This window comes from Colias croceus, chromosome 21 (assembly GCF_905220415.1).
Source record: "Colias croceus chromosome 21, ilColCroc2.1".
Taxonomy (NCBI): Eukaryota; Metazoa; Arthropoda; class Insecta; order Lepidoptera; family Pieridae; genus Colias; species Colias croceus.
Genome location: NC_059557.1, coordinates 5,845,736 through 5,867,015, shown reverse-complemented (window position 1 = coordinate 5,867,015; position 21,280 = coordinate 5,845,736). Strand labels below are relative to the sequence as shown.

Sequence of the window (21,280 nt, the reverse complement as noted above, 5' to 3'; positions counted from 1 at the left end):
TTAATAAATTATTATTTTTATCAAACAACTGAACCGCTTTAAAAGTGTCAGAACTAGATTTAATTTAAATGGGACAACACGAAAAGCACCCGCTTACAAATAAAACAAAAGTTTCATCAAAGTCAGTCGGAAGTTCTGAGTAACAAATCCAAACAATATTGAATTGAAAACTTCTTCCTTTTCTGAAGTTGGTAAAATAAGATTCTTACCTAATTGAACTAACTCCAGACGTCTATCAGTCACAAAATGCCATGGAAACGCCTTGCAGAACGACGCAACACCGATCTTAAGATCACTTGCATTAGTGGATGTGGCTATGGATACTGCTTCACTCTGTACTTCGCAGTTCTCTTCTTTCGACTTCTGATGTAGTGGTACAGCATTTATTTCGTATCTAGGAAAATAAAATTAATGTGAAGATTGAACTATTTGTTATGGAGATATTAATCAATCATTACCTGAGTTAATTTAAGATTAATCTATTGTTTACTAGACAATAAACTAACAAAAACGCACTGAATAAAGCATTTAACCCTTAATGAAGTCGTAACAGCGGGGTCAGGTTTTAGTTTGCGTCATGCATTTATGTAACAATTCTCAGTATCAGCCTAATTTTGATATGGGATCGGAAAGGGATCGTAACCGTATCGCCTCGAGCCGTTCAGAATGGTTTGTATTAAACTCCCTACTGCAACGCACACTAATCGGAATAGTAACGTAATCGCCTCCCCTCGGAACAGGCTCCGAACTTGCAATTCCAGCGCTAACGGCTCATCGTCCCCGCGCTTACGTCTCTCCGTCCCCGCGCTTACGTCTCTCCGTCCCGCGCTTACGTGTCTGCCTGCTACGACTTGCCGTACTTACCGTTTTTAGGCGTAACGCCGGTGTCGCCTAGCCGTAGTCGAGTTGACGTACAGGCGCTGCTGATACGCTTTCGTCACGTGCATACGGTAGGTTGACGCCTGGTTGACAGCGAGGCGAAAGGCGTTACGGTTACGATCCCTTTCCGATCCCATATGTGTGCTGAGACCTTTATTGTGTCCGCATTACAAACTTGAATTGCGAATTCCACATACAACGTATTTTCATAATTTGAGTTTAATTGATGATAGGCTTACATTGCTACGAGTTTCTTTAAATGAGCAGGATTGTTAGAAAATTTTAAAGGAATTTTCATTTTCCAATGACGCGCGTTAAATCGAACAGAAGAAAATACTATGATCAGGACAATGCCAAGATTTTGTGTTTCAGATACAGTAAACTTTTAAAATAAAATAGTACAATTTCTTCGCCTAGAACAATAAATTTCACATCGATATATTGATAAGCTTATTATCGCATGTTAGTCCTCCCAAATGAATACCACCTAAAAATTTGTGCAACTCGACTCGAATCATTCGCTTCAAAAACATGCATAAGTAAAATTGAACTAAGCGAATCTATCACTGTCACTGATTGTGGCAAATGACGAATAATTTATCAGAACCCAGTGCTACAGTTGCTCTGTTTCAACACGTTTAGAATTGGTTTCGACTGCGCTTGTAGCGAATTAGTTATTAATGGTCCAATCAATGATTTCATTCACATTCAGTGTGGGGAGCTGACTTATTTATGCGCTGGCTTATTTTCACGGTACATATTGTATGAAAAATTGTACTTTAGTGGGTTAATACGTAAATATTATAAATTAAAATAGTTATAGCAGTGAAATTCTTTTTTAAATATAAACCATTCAAAGGATCGATAGCGACTCAATAAGTAGAATTTAAATTTCTGAAACGCAACATCTTTGCCATTCCTTCAAGTAACTGTGAAATTATTACGAATCACAAATGCAGGTGTTGTGGATAATGCAAACATAAATCCACAGATTAACTCGACAGAACCGTAACTCAGCTAAATCTCTTAGGATCATTAGTAATTAGTGAGGCTCATCAGTCTTACCCACGCCTGCATTACGTGCAAATGTTTAGCTAACGTATACAAATAAGCATAGAATATCTTGAGGTAATCCTTGGTATATTTTACTTTATCGTGTAGCTATCAAAGAAGAAATAATAATTTAAAGTGAGGTGGGAAATGAGAAAACTGGCTGTAATTTAAATATGTGTTTATATGAACTACATTCAGACTTCTTCTTATAGGACTTATGCTTATAGGGACATTTATGTTAACAAACGATTTTATACTAAACATATCATAATTTCAACACTATAAGGGTACATAAAATTACAGACACTGCTCCTATAACGTGTTGTTAATCGTAATAACGAACACAATAAATAGCTGTAGCTGAATAATATATTTCAAGCCAATCAGTTCAATATTCTATTCATTAGTTTATATACCAGTTTAAAATTTAAATATAAAACACTTACCTAAACCTCCTAGGATCATTAGTATAGCTCGTCAGTCTTATATCCGCGTGCGTGTCGTACAAGCGTCTTGCTATCGCTCGCAAACTGCCAACTAGCATGTATGCTACGGGTTCGCTTTCAGTCGTGAGGTGCAGGTGGACCTTGCCCGCGTGGGATGTGCAGACGAATGCCGCCTCTGTGTCTGTGCTCTCATCTTTGAACACGTCGTCCTAGAAAGGAAGAATGGTTAAATATATTGTTATGACCTATTTTTCAGTCGCTAGCGCTAGTTACGTAATAGTTATTGAATATTATCTGTAATTTTTATTTGATGTTCACATTGACAAGTTTAGTACCACACAGAGTTATTTTCAATACATGTACCTATTGTCTGAATTTTAATGAGAATGTATTTTATTTTAGCTAAAAAGGAACGAATATTGTAAAGTCCCAATAAATTTCAATTAACCCAGTATCTAGATGTCAATAATACTGAAGATCCTTTGTTATTGTATCACCTTTACTTCTTGCTTCAATCTAATTATGAAACTTCTAAAATAACTGGCAATCAATGTCAACAAGTAAGGGTAATGAGATATCTATGCCCTACCTACGCTTTATAGCTTTATCAATATCTTAGTCAAAATACATTAGCCTATAAATTAAAAATTAATTTTAAGTTACAAAAGAAAATATAATATAATATTATGTGCCGCACGGGTTTATCCGTGGACAAACCCGCGGGCAATATGTGTTATTGTAGTAGCTAGTACACAACCTATATTATTGTAAAGTTTCATCCAAAGACAAAATCCGTCCAGTAGTTTTTTCGCGAAAGAATAACAAACATGCATGCATCCATCTACCCTCACAAACTTACGAATTTATAATATTAGTAGGATATCATACCTGATCATGCAACACATCATGCACACTGTCCAGTGTAGTTAGGAATTCAGTCAAGTTAGTGCCTAAACATTTGAACGCTTTTTCCAAACGACAGTTGTGTGAAAAAGCTGTTAAAATTAAATATTCCCCTAATTTCGCCATGAAGTCCTTAGTGCATACACCTGTAACAAAGAAGTATAATTAAAATGAGTACTATATACATTAAAATAAGGACTATAATATAGTGCTAGAAACAATAAATAAAATTAATAAGTCATCGTCCATAATCAACTATACATAGAGCGATGAAAATACATTGCACAAGAAATATTTATTGATAAACCTGTATTTAAATAAATACGACTAATGACTTTTTTTCAAATTCTTCAAGTAGTGAAGTCAGTAAAAATGAAGAAGTCAAGTTTTAACTGCATTTTAAACTTATAAAAATTTAACGATGCATTTGTTATCAGTTTAGCCTGTCAAGCTCGTAATTGACTTTCCTTTCTTTATGGATTTACACATACTATGTAATAATGTAGGTTATGAGCTTTGAAAACAAAGAAAAACACAAAGTGAACGCAGCATAAAATATTAATTACCATATTAACAACTCTATTCCGACTGACACAATAAAATTGTTTGCGACCTATAAACTCAAAACACTAAATGAAATGAACTGTACACTAACTTGCCAAACGAATTTGCCTTTGTTCAAATTTTAACTTGCTAACAAACTTCTGGATGTAAAAACGTTTGAGTTTTTCCGTTTCTAGTATAATTTTAGCAAAACATGCGAATGTAAATTGAATTGTAAAATTCATTTTTAGGTTAATAACCGTTTAACATATGGATAATTGTTACTTTAAACAGTTTACATATCTAGATCACTATATCAGTCACCTTTGAGTTTTATATATATAGATATGATATCTATATATATAAAACTCAAAGGTGACTGATATAGTGATCTATCAACGCACAGCGGCACAGCCCAAACCACTGGACGTATCGGGCTGAAATTTGGCATGCAGGTAGGTAGATGTTAGGACATAGGCATCCGCTAAGAAAGGATTTCCCGAAATTCTTGCGGGAACGAGGAAAAAGAGGGATGCACGTACAAAGTCGTGGGCGGAAGCTAGTTGGTACATATAGGTAGATATAGTAGCACAAATTGATGTTAAACACGATATAATATGCTATTTTTTAGCTTCTGTCATACGTATATTCACTTTAAAAATAAGAAAACAACGCCATGATGCAAATAAAAAAGAAATAGAAACTATTTCTATTGTAGTGGGTAGGTACCTACTCGTATTACACATTACATTCCATACGGTGAGTTAGGAAAAAGGGTGGTTTCATTCACACAATTTCACCCAGATCGTTAATTGTAATTCCGACCCCACTATCTTTAAACAAAGCTGTGAATATAAGCGGGCGAAGCCGCGGGTGGAAAGCTATAATATTACATAGATTATATATTTACTACGTAATATTACTACCTACATTTAAGAATCGTGTCACGTGTGCCGAGGAAAGTTATTTAATTGAATACTAGTTTCATTCTACGGCTTCTATTGTGTATTATCCGGATAAATTGTAGCTTAAATACTAATCTCGACTGTAATTTATCTCTATTCAAAATTTATTTCGATCAAACGTTTTGTATGAAGGACTAAAGCGTATGAACGCTTAGCGTATTGAAAGTTTGTGATAAAGGATGACCTTTATCACAAACTTTCACACCAACATTTGTTTACCTATTTTCTAATAATGTCTTATTCCAGAAACACAAAACACTTTATGATAAAAATATCACAACCGCTATAATATAATACGCTATCAACAAGTTCATAAAGTTCCCTCACTAATATTCATATTATAAAAGCAAAATACATGCTATAAAATATGGAGTCAGAGTTCCACTTAAAGCCACTTAAGAGAGACTTAGTATCTCCGAGCCTTAGAACTTAAATATAATACAAACTTATGCAGAATTTCCATATGGCAAGTAAGTTGAAACATATTTTCCATAATAAATTTAACAGTACTAAATAATTGGTGGTATGCTTTAAGAAATGTAATGTTTCTATCGTAATGTATATTTTTTATTTGTGTAATATATTAAGAATTAATTAACAACAATGAATGTAAGTAACTAAATTTCTCGTGTTCCTATACCCTCTGAAACGACTTGACCGATTCATTATAATTGGACTACGAATTATTTTCTTCAAGATAAAATATACCAATTCAACGAAACAAAATTTTGCACAAGTCTTTGATATCGATTAGCATTTATTCTCTTTACATAAATTATTCTTTTTACATATAATATATTTATTTTCTTTACATCCATACTAATATTATAAATGCAAAAGTAACTCTGTCTGTTTGTCTGTTACTCAATCACGCCTAAACCACTGAACCAATTTGCATGAAATTTGGTATGGAGATATTTTAATAACCGAGAAAGGACATAGGCTACCTTTTATTGCGAAATATGTACCACGGGCGAAGCCGGGGCGGACCACTAGTATATTATAATACAGTGTTTATATTTGTTAATCAAAGTTTCGTAAATAAGACGAAGTTTCAAAAACAGATAATCTTTATTTATTCAAGTTCACATCGAGCTGATTTTCAGAAGTAAGACACAAAATTGAAAATTGTTATAATATCTTGATACCTAATAATCAACTTCAAAATAAGGAGTAAGTTCTCAATTTGACTGTACATTTTTTTCTGTGTGTTACATCAGAACTTTCCATTGGGTGCACCGATTTTGATGATTCTTTTTTTATTTGAAAATATAGTGCTTTCCGGTTGGTCCTATTTAAATTGTATCCAGTTCTAACTATTTAAATGTGGTTTGATCTTCGGTTTAGTTTTGTGTTAAAAATAATTGTTTATAACATTCAGTGTCTAAGAACTAAGGTGAATGAAACGAAAAGCTCTTTATATTATTGTAGACATTTAAGTCAACTTTGTCCGTAAGCCTCACCTTGCGTGCAACAAAAGTATTAAATTCAACATTAAACTATGAAAATAATAGTACCTAACCTAGGTCAAACTATGGACAAAGCTTACGTGCATTCGTGATTATTATTTTACAGTCGGATAACTTATCCTGATAATGTTCGCATATTGATTTTCGTAATTAATTATTTTAAATTACGATAACGATTTATTTTGTTAATCATAATAGCAATTTTATTTTCCGTTAACAAGCCACACTTGTAATTAAAGCAACACTTGGCTATCTATTTGTATCTTATATATTTATAATCATTTAATGGTGTCTGTTTTGTAAGTTGTCCTAAATAAATAAATAAATAAAATTAATTTTGTTGAATTAAGTGGAGATGGAAAATGTCAGCGGTAATTATTGATGAGTGGAAATTACTCTCTCGGGACTACAGTCCCAATCTACAGATTGTACCTACCTTTATTGTGCATTTTAATGTCTTGAAATACATATAAAAATTTGATGTCTTGAAATATAACGATAAGACATAGGATTGGGAATTTTTTTAAAGCTTTAACAGTATTGATTTTTAAATATCGCGGGCGAGGACGCAGGCGGAAAGCTGGTAATCAAATAATTACAAAATGCTACTTACTATCAGTTGCTCGTACCGCGTCGTATATTTCTTGTAAATATGCATAATTTCTACACGTCCGAACGTCATCTGGTAATCTTCGTCTGTAACAATAAAAATATCATAATTGAGTATAAAATAAGTACATACCTATTTATTGTGTCAAAAAGCGAGAGTATATAAACAGAAGAATGTTTTTGATTCTTTCCTTTCGTAAATAATATGAAGTTGCCTGTTATAGATTTCTTATTTGATATACCTAGGTACAAAGATAACATTATACTGGCCCAGCAAAATTAAGCCATATTATAGTTGTATATTCTCTGGCCATGGTGGTAAATCTCAATGGAGACTATCCAACTATACGAGATATTATTACAAACACCAATGCACTCTATTTCACCGTTCCATCATCTCATGATCCCATGAGAGGAAACATCCGACAGGGGAGAGATCAATTATATTGCCTATTGAAAATGTTATTTACTGATTATAATATAAATAAGACAATAATTGTGTTATTCAAAAATTTAACATGTGACGTGTTATTTGGTACTAGCTGTGCCCGCGACTTCGTCCGCGTGGAATAGCGACTGCATAGTGGTTACTACTTTACATACAATTATTTAGTAAACACGTACTACAATAAACAATTCAAAGAATTGTTAATAGAATTTATTACTAATCTAAGCTAAAAAACTTACGTACTTTCCGGAAATCCAGGGCATTCTCCGGGGATATCCGGAAAATGCCTGTAAAATATCTGGAAAATCCCCCGGAAAATGTGTGAAAATGTCCGGGAAATACCCGGAAAATGTCCGGAAAATATCCGGAAAATGCGTGAAAATTTTCGGGAAAAGCGTGGAAAATGCCTGAAACATCTCCGGAAAATGTATGAAAATGTCCGGAAAATATCCGGAAAATGCGTAAAAATGTCCGGGAAAAGCCTGGAAAATCTCCAAAAAATGCCAGGAAAATGACTGGGAAATGTCTGGAAAATATCCGGAAAAAGCGTGGAAAATGCCTGGAAAATCCCCGGAAAATGCCTGGGAGATGCCTGGAATATACCTGGAAAATCCCCGGAAAATGCGTGAACATGTCCGGAAAAAAGCGTGGAAAATGCCTGGATAATCCCCGGAAAATGTCAGGGAAATGTCCGGAAAATGCCGGGGAAATGCCTGGAAAATATCTGGAAAATATCCGGAAAATGCGTGGAAAATGCCTGGCAAATCCCCGGAAAATTTCTGGGAAATACCCAGAAAATTCCCGGAAAATAACCGGAAAATGCCTGAAAATGTCCGGAAAAAAGCGTGGAAAATGCCTGGAAAATCCCCGGAAAATGCGTGAACATGTCCGGAAAAAAGCGTAGAAAATGCCTGGATAATCCCCGGAAAATGTCAGGGAAATGTCCGCAAAATGCCGGGGAAATGCCTGGAAAATATCTGGAAAATATCCGGAAAATGCGTGAAAATGTCCAGGAAAAGCGTGGAAAATGCCTGGAACATCCCCGGAAAATGCCTGGGAAAATCCCGGAAAATGTGTGATAATGTCCAGGAAATACCCGGAAAATGTCCGGAAAATATCCGGAAAATGCGTGAAAATTTTCGGGAAAAGCGTGGAAAATGCCTGAAAAATCTCCGGAAAATGTGTGAAAATGTCCGGAAAATATCCGGAAAATGCGTAAAAATGTCCGGGAAAAGCCTGGAAAATCTCCAAAAAATTTCTGGGAAATAGAAGAAGAAGAAGAAGAAACTTTCTTCTTCTTTTTTCTTTAAAAAAATTTCTGGGAAATACCCAGAAAATTCCCGGAAAATAACCGGAAAATGCGTGAAAATGTCCGGAAAAAGCGTGGAAAATGCCTGGTAAATGTCAAGGAAGTGTCCGGAAAATGCCTGGGAAATGCCTGGAAAATATCTAGAAAACGCGTGAACATGTCCGGAAAAAAGCGTAGAAAATGCCTGGATAATCCCCGGAAAATGTCAGGGAAATGTCCGGAAAATGCCGGGGAAATGCCTGGAAAATATCTGGAAAACATCCGGAAAATGCGTGAAAATGTCCGGGAAAAGCGTGGAAAATGCCTGGAAAATCCCCGGAAAATGCCTGGGAAAATCCCGGAAAATGTGTGATAATGTCCGGGAAATACCCGGAAAATGTCCGGAAAATATCCGGAAAATGCGTGAAAATTTTCGGGAAAAGCGTGGAAAATGCCTGGAAAATCCCCGGAAAATGCCTGGGAGATGCCTGGAAATCCCCGAAAATGCGTGAACATGTCCGGAAAAAAGCGTGGAAAATGCCTGGATAATCCCCGGAAAATGTCAGGGAAATGTCCGCAAAATGCCGGGGAAATGCCTGGAAAATGCCTGGAAAATCCCCGGAAAATTTCTGGGAAATACCCAGAAAATTCCCGGAAAATATCCGGAAAATGCGTGAAAATGTCCGGGAAAAGCGTGGAAAATGCCTGGAAAATCCCCGGAAAATGCGTGGACATGTCCGGAAAAAAGCATAGAAAATGCCTGGATAATCCCCGGAAAATGTCAGGGAAATGTCCGGAAAATGCCGGGGAAATGCCTGGGAAATGCCTGGAAAATATCCGGGAAATGCGTGAAAATGTCCGGAAAATGCCTGGAAAATGTCCGGAAAATGCCTGGGAAATGTCCGGAAAAAGCGTGGAAAATGCCACTTCAAATTTGCGAAGTAATTAAAGCAGACAACCAAAAAAAGAAAAAGAAAGCTAAAATCTTTCATATTAAATGTATAAGGGATATTCATATTTCAATTTTCATATGTAGATACTTAATGTATGGGAGGGCTTAAAGATAATTTTTTTGATATTTCTCGATTTATTTAAAAAAATCGAGAAATATCAAAAAGCACAAAAGCACACTTATGCTGAGCTGTCTCCTTTTTGTCAGGGTCGTATAATGACACACCTTAATAAAAAAATACTGATTATCAATTTTATTTTCTCTACGTGCTTTTTTATGTTATTAATTTAAGTGTTATTGTTGCTATTTTCTTGTCGTGGTGCTTTCTTATTTATCTTTTACGGTTCTTTATGTTTTTATGTGTGTGTGTTGTGCTGTCCTTGATAAATAAATGTTTCTTTTCTTTTCTTTTTTTTCTTTACTTAACGATTAACGATTACACCCTGTATATGAATGCCTTAGCAAATGTTCGCCGTGATTATTTAAATGATCATAATTTTTTTTATTAATGAACCAATTGACATGAAATTATAAACACTAAATGACAAAAAAAAAATTAACTGCTGTTTTGGGTTCGGGATCAATTTAATAATAACACCTGCTAATTATTTTTTACCTATTTTCATTGTATAAAATCGTAACATACTTAATTTCCTATTGTTCTATTAACACATAGATAATAATATCTTCCCAAGGTACTAAATTTTAATAAAAAAGTTGTTTTTGTTATTTATATCTAAAAAGGAGCTTTTTTAATAGACAGAAATAAACATTAAATTTTTATAAGTTTTATGGACGCTGAATGTAATGCAAATGGTCAAATATTAAAAGTAAAATTAGGTATTTAAAATAAATAAATGAAACAACTACCTATGTACCAATTACAGAAAAACTTCTTTTTCGGTTGAAAATTGCTGGATCATGAGTATAATTCTTTATCTCTTACCTTGGGCAGTCTGGAAGAGATCGCTAGTAAGCGATAAGACCGCCTTATGTACATACCGCGTTAATCCATTTGGTATGATTGTAAATATTTTACTTGGTGTGGTACGTATATTAAATTGATAAATAATATGTACTATCCTACGATCTGTACCGCGATAGCCATAACGATAATAAGTTGTGAGTGCAATATTTACGTTTCAAAATTACATTTTTTTATGGTACTAAAACGTAGGTAGATTCTCACGCACGCACGCTGATACGTGGTTGGCTGCCCCGTCTCTCATTCCTGAAAAATATATTCTCAAACTACCCAAGATTCTTCCAATGATTGTACCATACGTTGGACATTAACTTTAGTCAACAATTGACCACGCGCAAGGATACTAATTTCTACTACATCCTCACGCAAATCATCAATTTTTATGAATCTGTAAATAAAAAAATCAAAAGATATCTTTACCTAATTTTATTAAAAAGCTACTAACAAATAAAATTTTATCAAGAAGTAAAGTGACCTTCTTTGGGCGTGTTATACATAAAAATAGAATTTCATCATTTTCTTATTTTGTCTTAACTTCAATTCTAATTAAAAACATGAGTCTAACTATATAATTATTATAAAGAATAAATATAAAAGCTACAACTTACCTTTTGTGGGAACGCAAGAAGGATTTTTTAAAATGTCAACAATGAACACAATCTCATATTACCAATATTAACTGTTAAATGGTGTCTTGTTTGACATCAAATAATAAACATCTACCCTCACTTCACATAAAATATAAGCACCTGAAGTGGACTCTGGGAAGACATGGGTTAAAAAGATAAATAAATAAGTACAATTAAAAACCCCACCAACATCATATTATTTAAATTATAAATTTGCAAGAAGCGTTAATATTATGTAAATTGATTTGATTTTAATGAAATCTCAATAGATGGCGCTGTTTCAAATTTGTCTTTATACTATTTAATTCATTAAACTGTTTCTCTGCCCAAATTACGTAAATGACATAGTTTTTATTTTGTAAAGCTAGATAATTGCATGGCTTACTCGAAACCAACATTTAAACATGAGTCTTTAGATTGTACGCTGTCGTAGTACACGGAATATGTAAGAAAAATAAAGGTCCACAGCTCCTCCCCCGAACGTGATATCATGATAATATGTTTAAACTATCCTCACCCGACCTCTCAGGAACATTAATGCAAAATTTGAAGTTAATCTATGCAGTACTTTCTGAGATTAGCTCGGAAATACATACAGACAAACAGACAAACAGACAAACCGACAAACAGACAAACAGACAAAAATTCTAAAAACTATATTTTTGGCTTCTATATCGATTATAGATCATGGATTATGTATTCTTTTAAAAAAATATTTAATGTACAGTTTTGACTTTCCTACGATTTTATTATATGTATAGATGTACGTAATTATAATTAAGAAGGATTAGATTTTGAAATTTATACTTAATATTATAAAGCTGAAGAGTTTGTTTGTTTGAACGCGCTAATCTCGGGAACTACGATTTAAAAAATTATTTCGGTTAGATAGGTAGCTCATTTATCGAGGAAGGCTATAGGGTTATAATCATCATGCTAAGACCAACAGGAGTGGAGCCACGGGGGTGAAACCGCGCGGAGCAGCTAGTACGTAATAAAGACCTAGCCCTATTTAAATAAAACAACTAATGGGTAAATAAAACATTACTCCCTTCTGACAGAGTCGGGTAAATATATCACTGAACGTAAAATAACTGACATACCGCACTAACTCCAATAACGTAGCGTAAAGCGAAATTTAAAACTATTTGCTGCATTCATAAAAGCGTATAGGAAAACAATTTTTGAATATAAAACTGCATATTTTCACATTTCAATCCAAATTGATCGGTGGAATGGAACAGTCATCGTGATAAATGTCAATTAGTATTCGAAATGTGTCCTCTGAAAACGGTTTTAGTCGGTTCAATTGATGGTTGTAAAGTGTCCCATTTTTAAGCTATTGCATAGCTTCTATCGCGGGCCTTGAGCGCGGGGATCGAATCCAGAAATTGCGTAACGAAAAACCTCACGCTCCCCACTCCGACAGGCACGGAGGTGTGGCTTGAAGGCATGCTATGCAATAGCTATACCGCGGCAGTCCCCGAGTGCCACACGTCGTTTTTTTTATTTTCAAGTGTAAACAAAAGTTTTATCTCTCTCTCTTAGTTCTACATAATAGCAATTCGCACTTTTAATACATATTTACATTGTAATTCACTTATCTCACACTACACAATTATTTCGCACTGGTTTTTAATAATTATTATAATAATCCACATAGTCTGCTGGTTGAGTAGTTTCAATGCAGTGTGACGTTATTTAGAATGTTTTCGTTAGTTTTTCAAAACTACCCTCAAATTCCCAACTTAATTTATATTCTCGAATGTGTTTTTAAATTTTTACCCAACAAATATACATTATAACGTTATTATATTCTATATTATACAAGAAATAATAGTTTCAATATAAATACTTACAAGCAATTATATTTGTCATAGTGTTCAGCTTGGTTCTTTGTGAGTGACGTCACCGCGGCGTGGAGACATTCGTTCTGAAACCAATGTGCCAATTAGATTGTGTTTGAAAACGATAGATAAAGGAGCAGCTGTATTTCAATTAGTAGTAGGGAAATCCTTCAATAAAATTAAAAATAAAAATAAAATATGCACATGACGCTCAAAGCTTGTGGTGGACGGTTTTTCGTTTGTATTTATTTTAATAGGTAGTATTTACAAATATTATAAGGTAGGTAGGTTACTAATTTTTCAATCCTTTTTAATTATTTTAAACTTTTATCTCAGCTTGCCTGTGAGATATTGCTTCCAAGTTATGTTGATTCTAAGAAAGGTTAAGTTTTAAATTGTCTTATGTTTTGTGTACACGCGTGTATGTAACACACACATTTAAAAGAAGCTGGTAATATTTTTTTTTAACGTTTATTCATATTACATTGAGGTTATTACTACGAAACAGCTTATAATTCTGAGAATTACAATTCCCTGAGGCTCTTTTCAGTTTATTCACATTGAACGTGTTTACTATTTATTAATTTACATGCTATAACGATATTAATAAGGGTATAATATAACATGATGAACCTTTATTATTAAAAATATAATATTATTGTAACTACCCTTTTATGATTATTCCTAGCAGAGTCTACTAGAGCTAGATCGGATTGCATCTCACTAAGAAGATAGATACAATATTATATTTTACTAGCTGTGCCGCGCGGTTTCACACGCATTGCTCCACTCCTGTTGGTCTTAGGATGATGATATATAGCCTATAACCTTCCTCGATAAATTGGCTATCTAACACCGAAAGAATTTTTCAAATCGGACGAGTAGTTCCTGAGATTAGCGCGTTCAAACAAACAAACTCTTCAGGTTTATAATATTAGTACAGATTAACAAATTTCAATCGTAACTATCGTAGAGCACAGCTGACTAAATAGTTACTATGTACGTAAGTATCCTAATGTTCGACTATACAACCTACTAGAAATAGATATTTCAACACAACCGTAGAAAATAATATGTTTCCAGTTGATCAAGTTCTGTTCTGTAATTAAAGATACAATCATTACTTACAGGCGAAGCTATCGGTATCAATATAATGTAGTTTTCTCAACGTTTGTGGAAATACGAATGTGTTCCTTTATTCACTTTATTATTGTGCATTATATTCAGTACATATTACAATACTTATTACTTACTAGCTTTCCGCCCGCGGCTTCACCCGCGTTTTTAAAGAAAAACCCGTTCCCGTAGGATTTCCGGGATAAAACCTATCCTATGTCCTTTCTCGGGTATCAAAATATCTCCATACCAAATTTCATGAAAATTGGTTCTGTAGTTTAGGCGTGATTGAGTAACAGACAGACAGACAGACAGAGTTACTTTCACATTTATAATATTAGTATGGATATTTAAAAAAAAACATCATAATATTCTACAGATTGTAAATCAAACAGATTTTTTCAAAACAACAGTTATTTTGTAAAATATTTTCAGAAATATTCCTGCAAGGAGAAATTGGTTAAAGGCTCTCTCAATTTGAAACAACAACAAAATTAATTAAAATAATATTTTATACCATTTTCTTCTCTTCATGCAAAATAATTTCCAATTTGATAATAGTTGGCGAAGTATAAAGTTCCAACGGTATGCCAACAGCCATCTGCGAGCGATTCTCAGATCTTACGACAGGTGAAGTTTCTCAGCAAATTACTTTTGTACCAAATATTAGATTATTTCAATAAGTTGATCCGTAGTTCCTTCGATTTTTATTAAAAAAAGATTATATTAAATTTTCTGCGCAATAACTTTACCGTTATTTGAACAATGTTATAAAAAAGAACAACCACAGATAACACAGAAATACGTTTCACGTAACTAATACAGATAAATCCGCAGTGACACGATACAGATAATAAATAAAAAAATAAACAATTCAAATTGTACACTTTACACTAGTGAAGAAAAAGCTTCCTCTATAGTTGTGTTACGAAAATCCGATGCCAAGAGGGAAAGACGAAATAAAAAATACTGTTCGTAATGTCTGTTAAAATCCAAATGGTCCATTGAACATTGTCAGTATAGTACGTGTATGTCTTGCACATTCATGTTCAAGTGTCGAACATGTGTCGAGAACAATCGAGAACTATGAACAGGTTACAGGGCATTTGAATGTCATGCCGCTTGATGGTTTGCGTCATGCACCATTATTCGATGATTATAATTATATTTTGTTGGTATTGTTCATCTTTTATATATTTGAAGGATATTTGCATATGTATGTGTGCGTGCGTATGTGTATGAATGTGTTTGTGACCTGACAAGGTTTATAAAGTTTGTTGTTGCACTCACATCGTTCTGACGGTTAAATCACACTTAACAGAATATAAAAATTAAAATCAAAATATCTTTTCAAAATTTGTAGGTTAAATTTCGCTTGAAATATTTTAATCGTTTCTAAAAATCAGCATACAATATCAAAAGCATACCGTCTATTGTTTTGTAGGTAACCTAAATTCCTGAATAAAATAAACCAAATCCGCTACCGCAGTGAAACCTAAAATATCGTCTAAACTTAGAATGGCACTTCGGTCCAATCGATCTTGCCGGATTCGTACCCGTGACCTGAATAATTGGATCACGTTCCGATGCCTCTGGGTTCAATAAAAATAGTGTCAATATAACTACTAAAAAGGGTTTTGTATGCGACCCCCGTGTAATGTTTGGGCAATATACGAAAAGCTAATGAACGGTATTGTTATTTTTAGGAAGGTTCCAGAAGGTTCGCTTTGATATGTTGCGGTAAAAGTTGGGTATTAATAGGGTATTATTGTGTAAATTTCCAATTCAGTTTGATTGTTTATGCGGGTAGCTGAACATTTTTTGTACAGTTTTTATTTCTTTTTGTATGAGATTACATAATATTCTAATTTTAATAAATCGATCTTTTATAATTTCAAATATTATTATTACAAATTTTATAGGTACCTACGTAATCATTTTAAAGCTAAAATTATATTACAAGTTGTAAAAGTTTTTTTTTTATTTTAATTGAAATCGTCTACAAAAGGATAATCTAATTTTCATCCCTGAATTAGTTTTTATATAAATTTATAAAGTAACCTCTAACTTGTTCATTCTATCGAGCTAAAACGAATTTATTCATTGAATACAATTAAAACTTGCAAAAAGTCATCTAAATTAAACAAATTCTATTAAAACAAGCCGACTGAGGTTTTCTCTAAATTCTAAGAGACAAACTTTTAATAAATTATGATCATTAAAATCTATTCTGACTTATTTTATAATATTTACTTTATACTTTTGAATAGGATTTATTGAGTTTAATAAGTACTTTTTGATAATTTAAATGTACTAACTATAACTTTTTGTCCTTAACTTAGTTGAAACCACTTGTACAATAATTAACTTATTGTACAAGTGGTTTCAATCAATGTTAATGTTAATTCAATTTTAATACTCTACCAAAAGCACGCAGTAGAGAAAACGCTAGTAAATATTTTGTGCATTAGTTTCCGAGTTTAGTTACGAATTACAGTTACAAAACACAAGCAAAGCCACAGTATAAACATATCGCCACTAATTCCCACGTACGCGGTACGTACAGATACTCAGAATATATTCATGTCGACAATAAGCCGGGAAACCTTACCAATACTGTTCTGAACTAAATATAAACATGTTTACAAGGAAGCTATAAGAAGTTAGAAGTAATGTTATTTTTATCGAAAAGATAAATATGTGGGGACGTAAATATCTGAGATTATTTGTGTATTTTTATACCTACCTACATAAAGGAATGGTTTTAAAAATATTGAAATTTAGAAGAAATTTAACCATTATTAAATAGTCCAGTTTTTAATTTGATTAGGTATTAATAAAACCAAAAAAACTGCCAATGAATCTGCCACTCATAATTCCATATTTAGAAAGTTCCTTTTAATTGACATAAAAACGGTCCTAAAACCTATTGATTTATTATTTAGCTGAGAAAGTTAAGTTTTCCAAGGAATTGCTTCCATTTTTAGGAGATATTTACAAACCCGGCATCCTTATAATGTAATGTGATTATTTTTAATCTTAATTATTTCTCAGAATCGGCTCTCATTACTAATAATATCCCGGAATTTTGTGACTCGTTAAATTAATTCAAGTAAACCTAATACCCTGCCATAATAATGAATATCTAAAGATATAGGGAGCCATTGTCTTCAATAACACGAAACGCGGTAAGTGCGAAACGATTTTAAGCGTAATTACCTCTTTTGGATCTCTTTTAGTAACCAAACTGCCAAAAAGAAATGGTATGCTTTCATAGTAATTCATGTATGATTATTGATTATGTATGTATACGATTATGTCGTAACACATCTAAATTAAATTAGGGTATATAATATTATTATATGTATGTGTTACGACACGGTCCATGAAATTGTATGATTTTGTTAATTTTGCTAAGATTTTTTGGAACATTCACTTCACTGCATATTATGTTGTCAAACATATCGGAATAGTGTTGAGATGATCTGTAGCAGACAATACATGTATATTTTGTAAGTATGATTATAAATTTAAATGATAAGGAGAGTAGGTATCTTTTATTATGTAACCATGTGTAACTATTGTATATCATTATTTAATTACATACTTCAATAACTATAAAAGCACATAAACTAAATTTATTAATTACATAATACATATCCAAGTAATTTATTGTTATTCCAAATTACATCGCTCAGTTCAATGACTTTTGTGTGAGAATGAATACCTTCACAGTTTATAACCAAACAATAAATTCGAACACCGACCATGTGCAAAGATAATTCGTATATTTCCTGTTATTTATGGTTCAATAATAATGAATAATTCGCCTTTTTAACATGCACAATAAAAACAAAAACTACCTCAACAAGTAAATAGTATAAAACAAAGTCGCTTCCCGCAAGCTTCCCGCTATCTTATATTCTAGGAGGTAGCAACGTTGACAAGTGAGCATTTTAGTATAGTTGGTTCTTTGATATGCTGTTCCTCTTGCTATTTCGGTTACAGTCCGGGCTGTCTGGCTGGCCGCAGTGGTTGCGTTTAATAGTGCGCATCTTATCTGCACAGGAAAATATCCTTAATTTAAAGTCATTTTTTAACGCGTAATTTTTAATCTTTAGCCTTTAGATAGATCCATTAGACATACATTTTTTATTGCAAGACGTTTTTTTCGTTGTTAAATAGGTGCCAGACGCAATTTTTATTTCAATATAATTAAAATATCATCGAAATAAGTGAAATTCCATCAACATGAGTCCCAGTGAAGGATAAGTAATCACTGTGTTACTTATACTATATATAATATTCATTTTACTATTTACAGTTTTTTTGCAACAATCTACCATATTCCTTTTTCCCAACGAACCTCAAATAGGACGTTAATGTAAACTTGATAAAAACCAAATTTCATCAAGAAATTAAAGACTCTTTAACGGATTTTAAACGCGATTTATTCATTGTATTATTTTCCCAAGTCTTTAATTTCAAAATGTATAATACTCGCGTAAAATCAAACAGTAGAAAATACAAATATCATCAAATTCATATTTATACCCAAAAGTGTAATAAATATTATGAAACCATCTATTAAAAATATTAGTTTACTAATTATTCAATATAAGTATTAAAAAAGGATAATATAATATAAATAATAAAGTTATTACTTACCTTTTAAGCGGACTCATGTTGATGTAATTTCACTTATTTCGATGACATTTTAGTTATATTGAAATAAAAATTGCGTATGGCACCTATTTTACAACGAAAAAAAACGTCTTGCAATAAAAAAATTATGTCTGATGGATCTATCTAAAGGCAAAAGATTAAAAATTACGCGTTAAAAAATGACTTTAAATTAAGGATATTTTCCTGTGCAGATAAGATGCGCACTAATAAACGCAACCACTGCGGCCAGCCAGACAGCCCGGACTCTAACCGAAATAGCAAGAGAAACAGTATATCAAAAACCTAACTATACTAAAATGACTTTTTTTTAAACGTTGCTAGCTCCCGTACTATTATTTGCGCAAAGGATTTTGATATGTTTTTTTAATACATAGAGTTTCAAATAAGAAGGTTTTAGTATATTGTAATTTGTTAAGTCACAACGCACGCAAAGCAAACGCCGGACGAAAAGCTAGTTCGCTAAAAACATCACTAAATAGTATTTTTTTAACAAAAGGCTAAACTGCCTTTAAAGAAAAAAAAATGTAAATAATATCACCATTTTTGAAGCCCCTTGAACAGGTCATAGGCTCAAGTAATAACTATTGTTTGTTCTAGTAGTCCTAAAAGCTAATACGTATCGGATAACGGAGTGCTTGAGTGATGTGCTGAGATCAGCAAAATGGCGGCAAAAATGGCGGCAAACGCACGCAGTATCGAATGACTAATGGATGTCACTTTAGCTACGTTACCATAGTATACTATGACGTTACTGAGGAGTTTGATTAATTAATTGCCGTAAATCAGTGTCCGTTGCAAACTTTATTAGTTAATTACATTTTTCGGTGAACATTATTTTGAGTTGAACGTTTAAAGTTGTTACGTAGTAAATTATTTGGTAAGAAGGAGTATTATAAAAAAATTCCAACTTAAGTCTTCAATAATATTTGGCAAATTTTGATTGGTTATTTATTATGGATTCAAAACATTTAATGCAAAGTTCGATAAGTATAGCTATTGTTGTGAAACTTCTTTGTCAAGATTCGTCGCCTTATCGTGACGTTATTGCCATGACGCGACCTTGAAATTTTACTCCCAAAGCGCCTAAAGAAGTTTCACTTTAAAAATTCTGTTGTTATCATTTTTCAAGATTAATACATCAATTCTTGTTTCTCAAGTTTACAGAACAATTTGCTTTCTTCCAAATACCCTTTACACAAACACTAGATCACTCTAAAACAAGATGAAAATTGAAAAATAATCCCTCTACCTCCGACCGCAAACTATTCCAATAGAAAACTTCCTAAGAATACATCCCAAGTATTAGTACAAAGAATCTTTGTGCCAATAACAATCAATATGGCATTTAATTACTTTGCAAACTTTGTCAATCGAGTTTGTTAAGTAAATAACAATTTCCTCTTTATTGATATTGCAATAACTCAATTATGTTGTATACAATTAAGTGGGCCAATCAGAATTTATTATTAACCAAGAAAGGTATTTGTTGAGTACGTTTTTAATGAATTTGATTTTGAATTTAATCAAAAAATACCTAGTATTTGGAAGTGATACCTATATTAAAACGTTACGTTGAAATACACATTATTAATTAGCAAAGCTGAATTAAAACGATTTTTATTAAGCTATTGCATAGCTTCTATCGCGGGCCTTGAGTGCGGGGACCGAATCGAGAAATTCCGTAACGAAAAAACCTCACGCTCCCCACTCCGACGGGCTCGGAGGTGTGGCTTGAAGGCATGCTATGCAATAGCTTTACCGCGGCAGTCTCCGAGTGCCACACGTCTTTTTTTCTATATACTATGATTGCCGGGATAAAAACTACGTCGTTTTTCAGGTGAAGAAGAATCATACACAGACAGAAAGAGTTACATCGCATTTATTATATTCATAAATATAGATTAACAATCACCACACACACACACACACACACACACAAATATTTGCATGTGTGCGTGTAGCAATTTTGTAAAAACTATGACCTTTAACATTGAAAGACGTCTATCATTGGTACATACCAATACATTTCCGAATTAATTAATGAATGTTCATTAATTACATAAACACGATTAATCAACCCACTGTCAAGGGACATTGGCTTGGGACGGAATATTTTGCTCAATCGAACTATTGTATTATTGAGTTAATTTACCCTTACAATCTATTATAATTTTAGTTGACTTATAACCGTTTAAATTAATTAGAAAGTACGATCCAAATTATTATCCTATATTATTTGTTTATTTATTGACGACGTAGGTTTATTTCTACGTATTGAAAAGTTAAGTTACGGAATAACCTAACATCATACAACAATAAGGGTGATTTTCCACCCGAGATGTACGAGGAGAGGTTGCGAGAAATGTGTTTTTAAAGATTCAATCCTGTAGCTTTATTCACCTCACCTCTGTCAGCACTGCTCTGGTGGAATCGATACTATTGGTTCTTTATAAACACATCCC

At 33.0% G+C, this 21,280-nt stretch overlaps 1 protein-coding gene across 1 annotated transcript in view; it reads right to left on the bottom strand.

The window, feature by feature from the left end:
• LOC123701203 (head-specific guanylate cyclase) overlaps positions 1–21,280 on the bottom strand; it is a 134,119-nt gene that overhangs the window by 65,358 nt on the left and 47,481 nt on the right. Inside the window, exons 3-7 of the mRNA XM_045648601.1 lie at positions 13,029–13,102; positions 6,872–6,954; positions 3,267–3,427; positions 2,379–2,587; positions 210–394 (exon numbers count right to left, since the gene is read on the bottom strand). Of these exons, the coding sequence (XP_045504557.1) occupies positions 210–394; positions 2,379–2,587; positions 3,267–3,427; positions 6,872–6,954; positions 13,029–13,102 (712 nt within the window). The remainder of the gene's footprint in view (positions 1–209; positions 395–2,378; positions 2,588–3,266; positions 3,428–6,871; positions 6,955–13,028; positions 13,103–21,280) is intronic.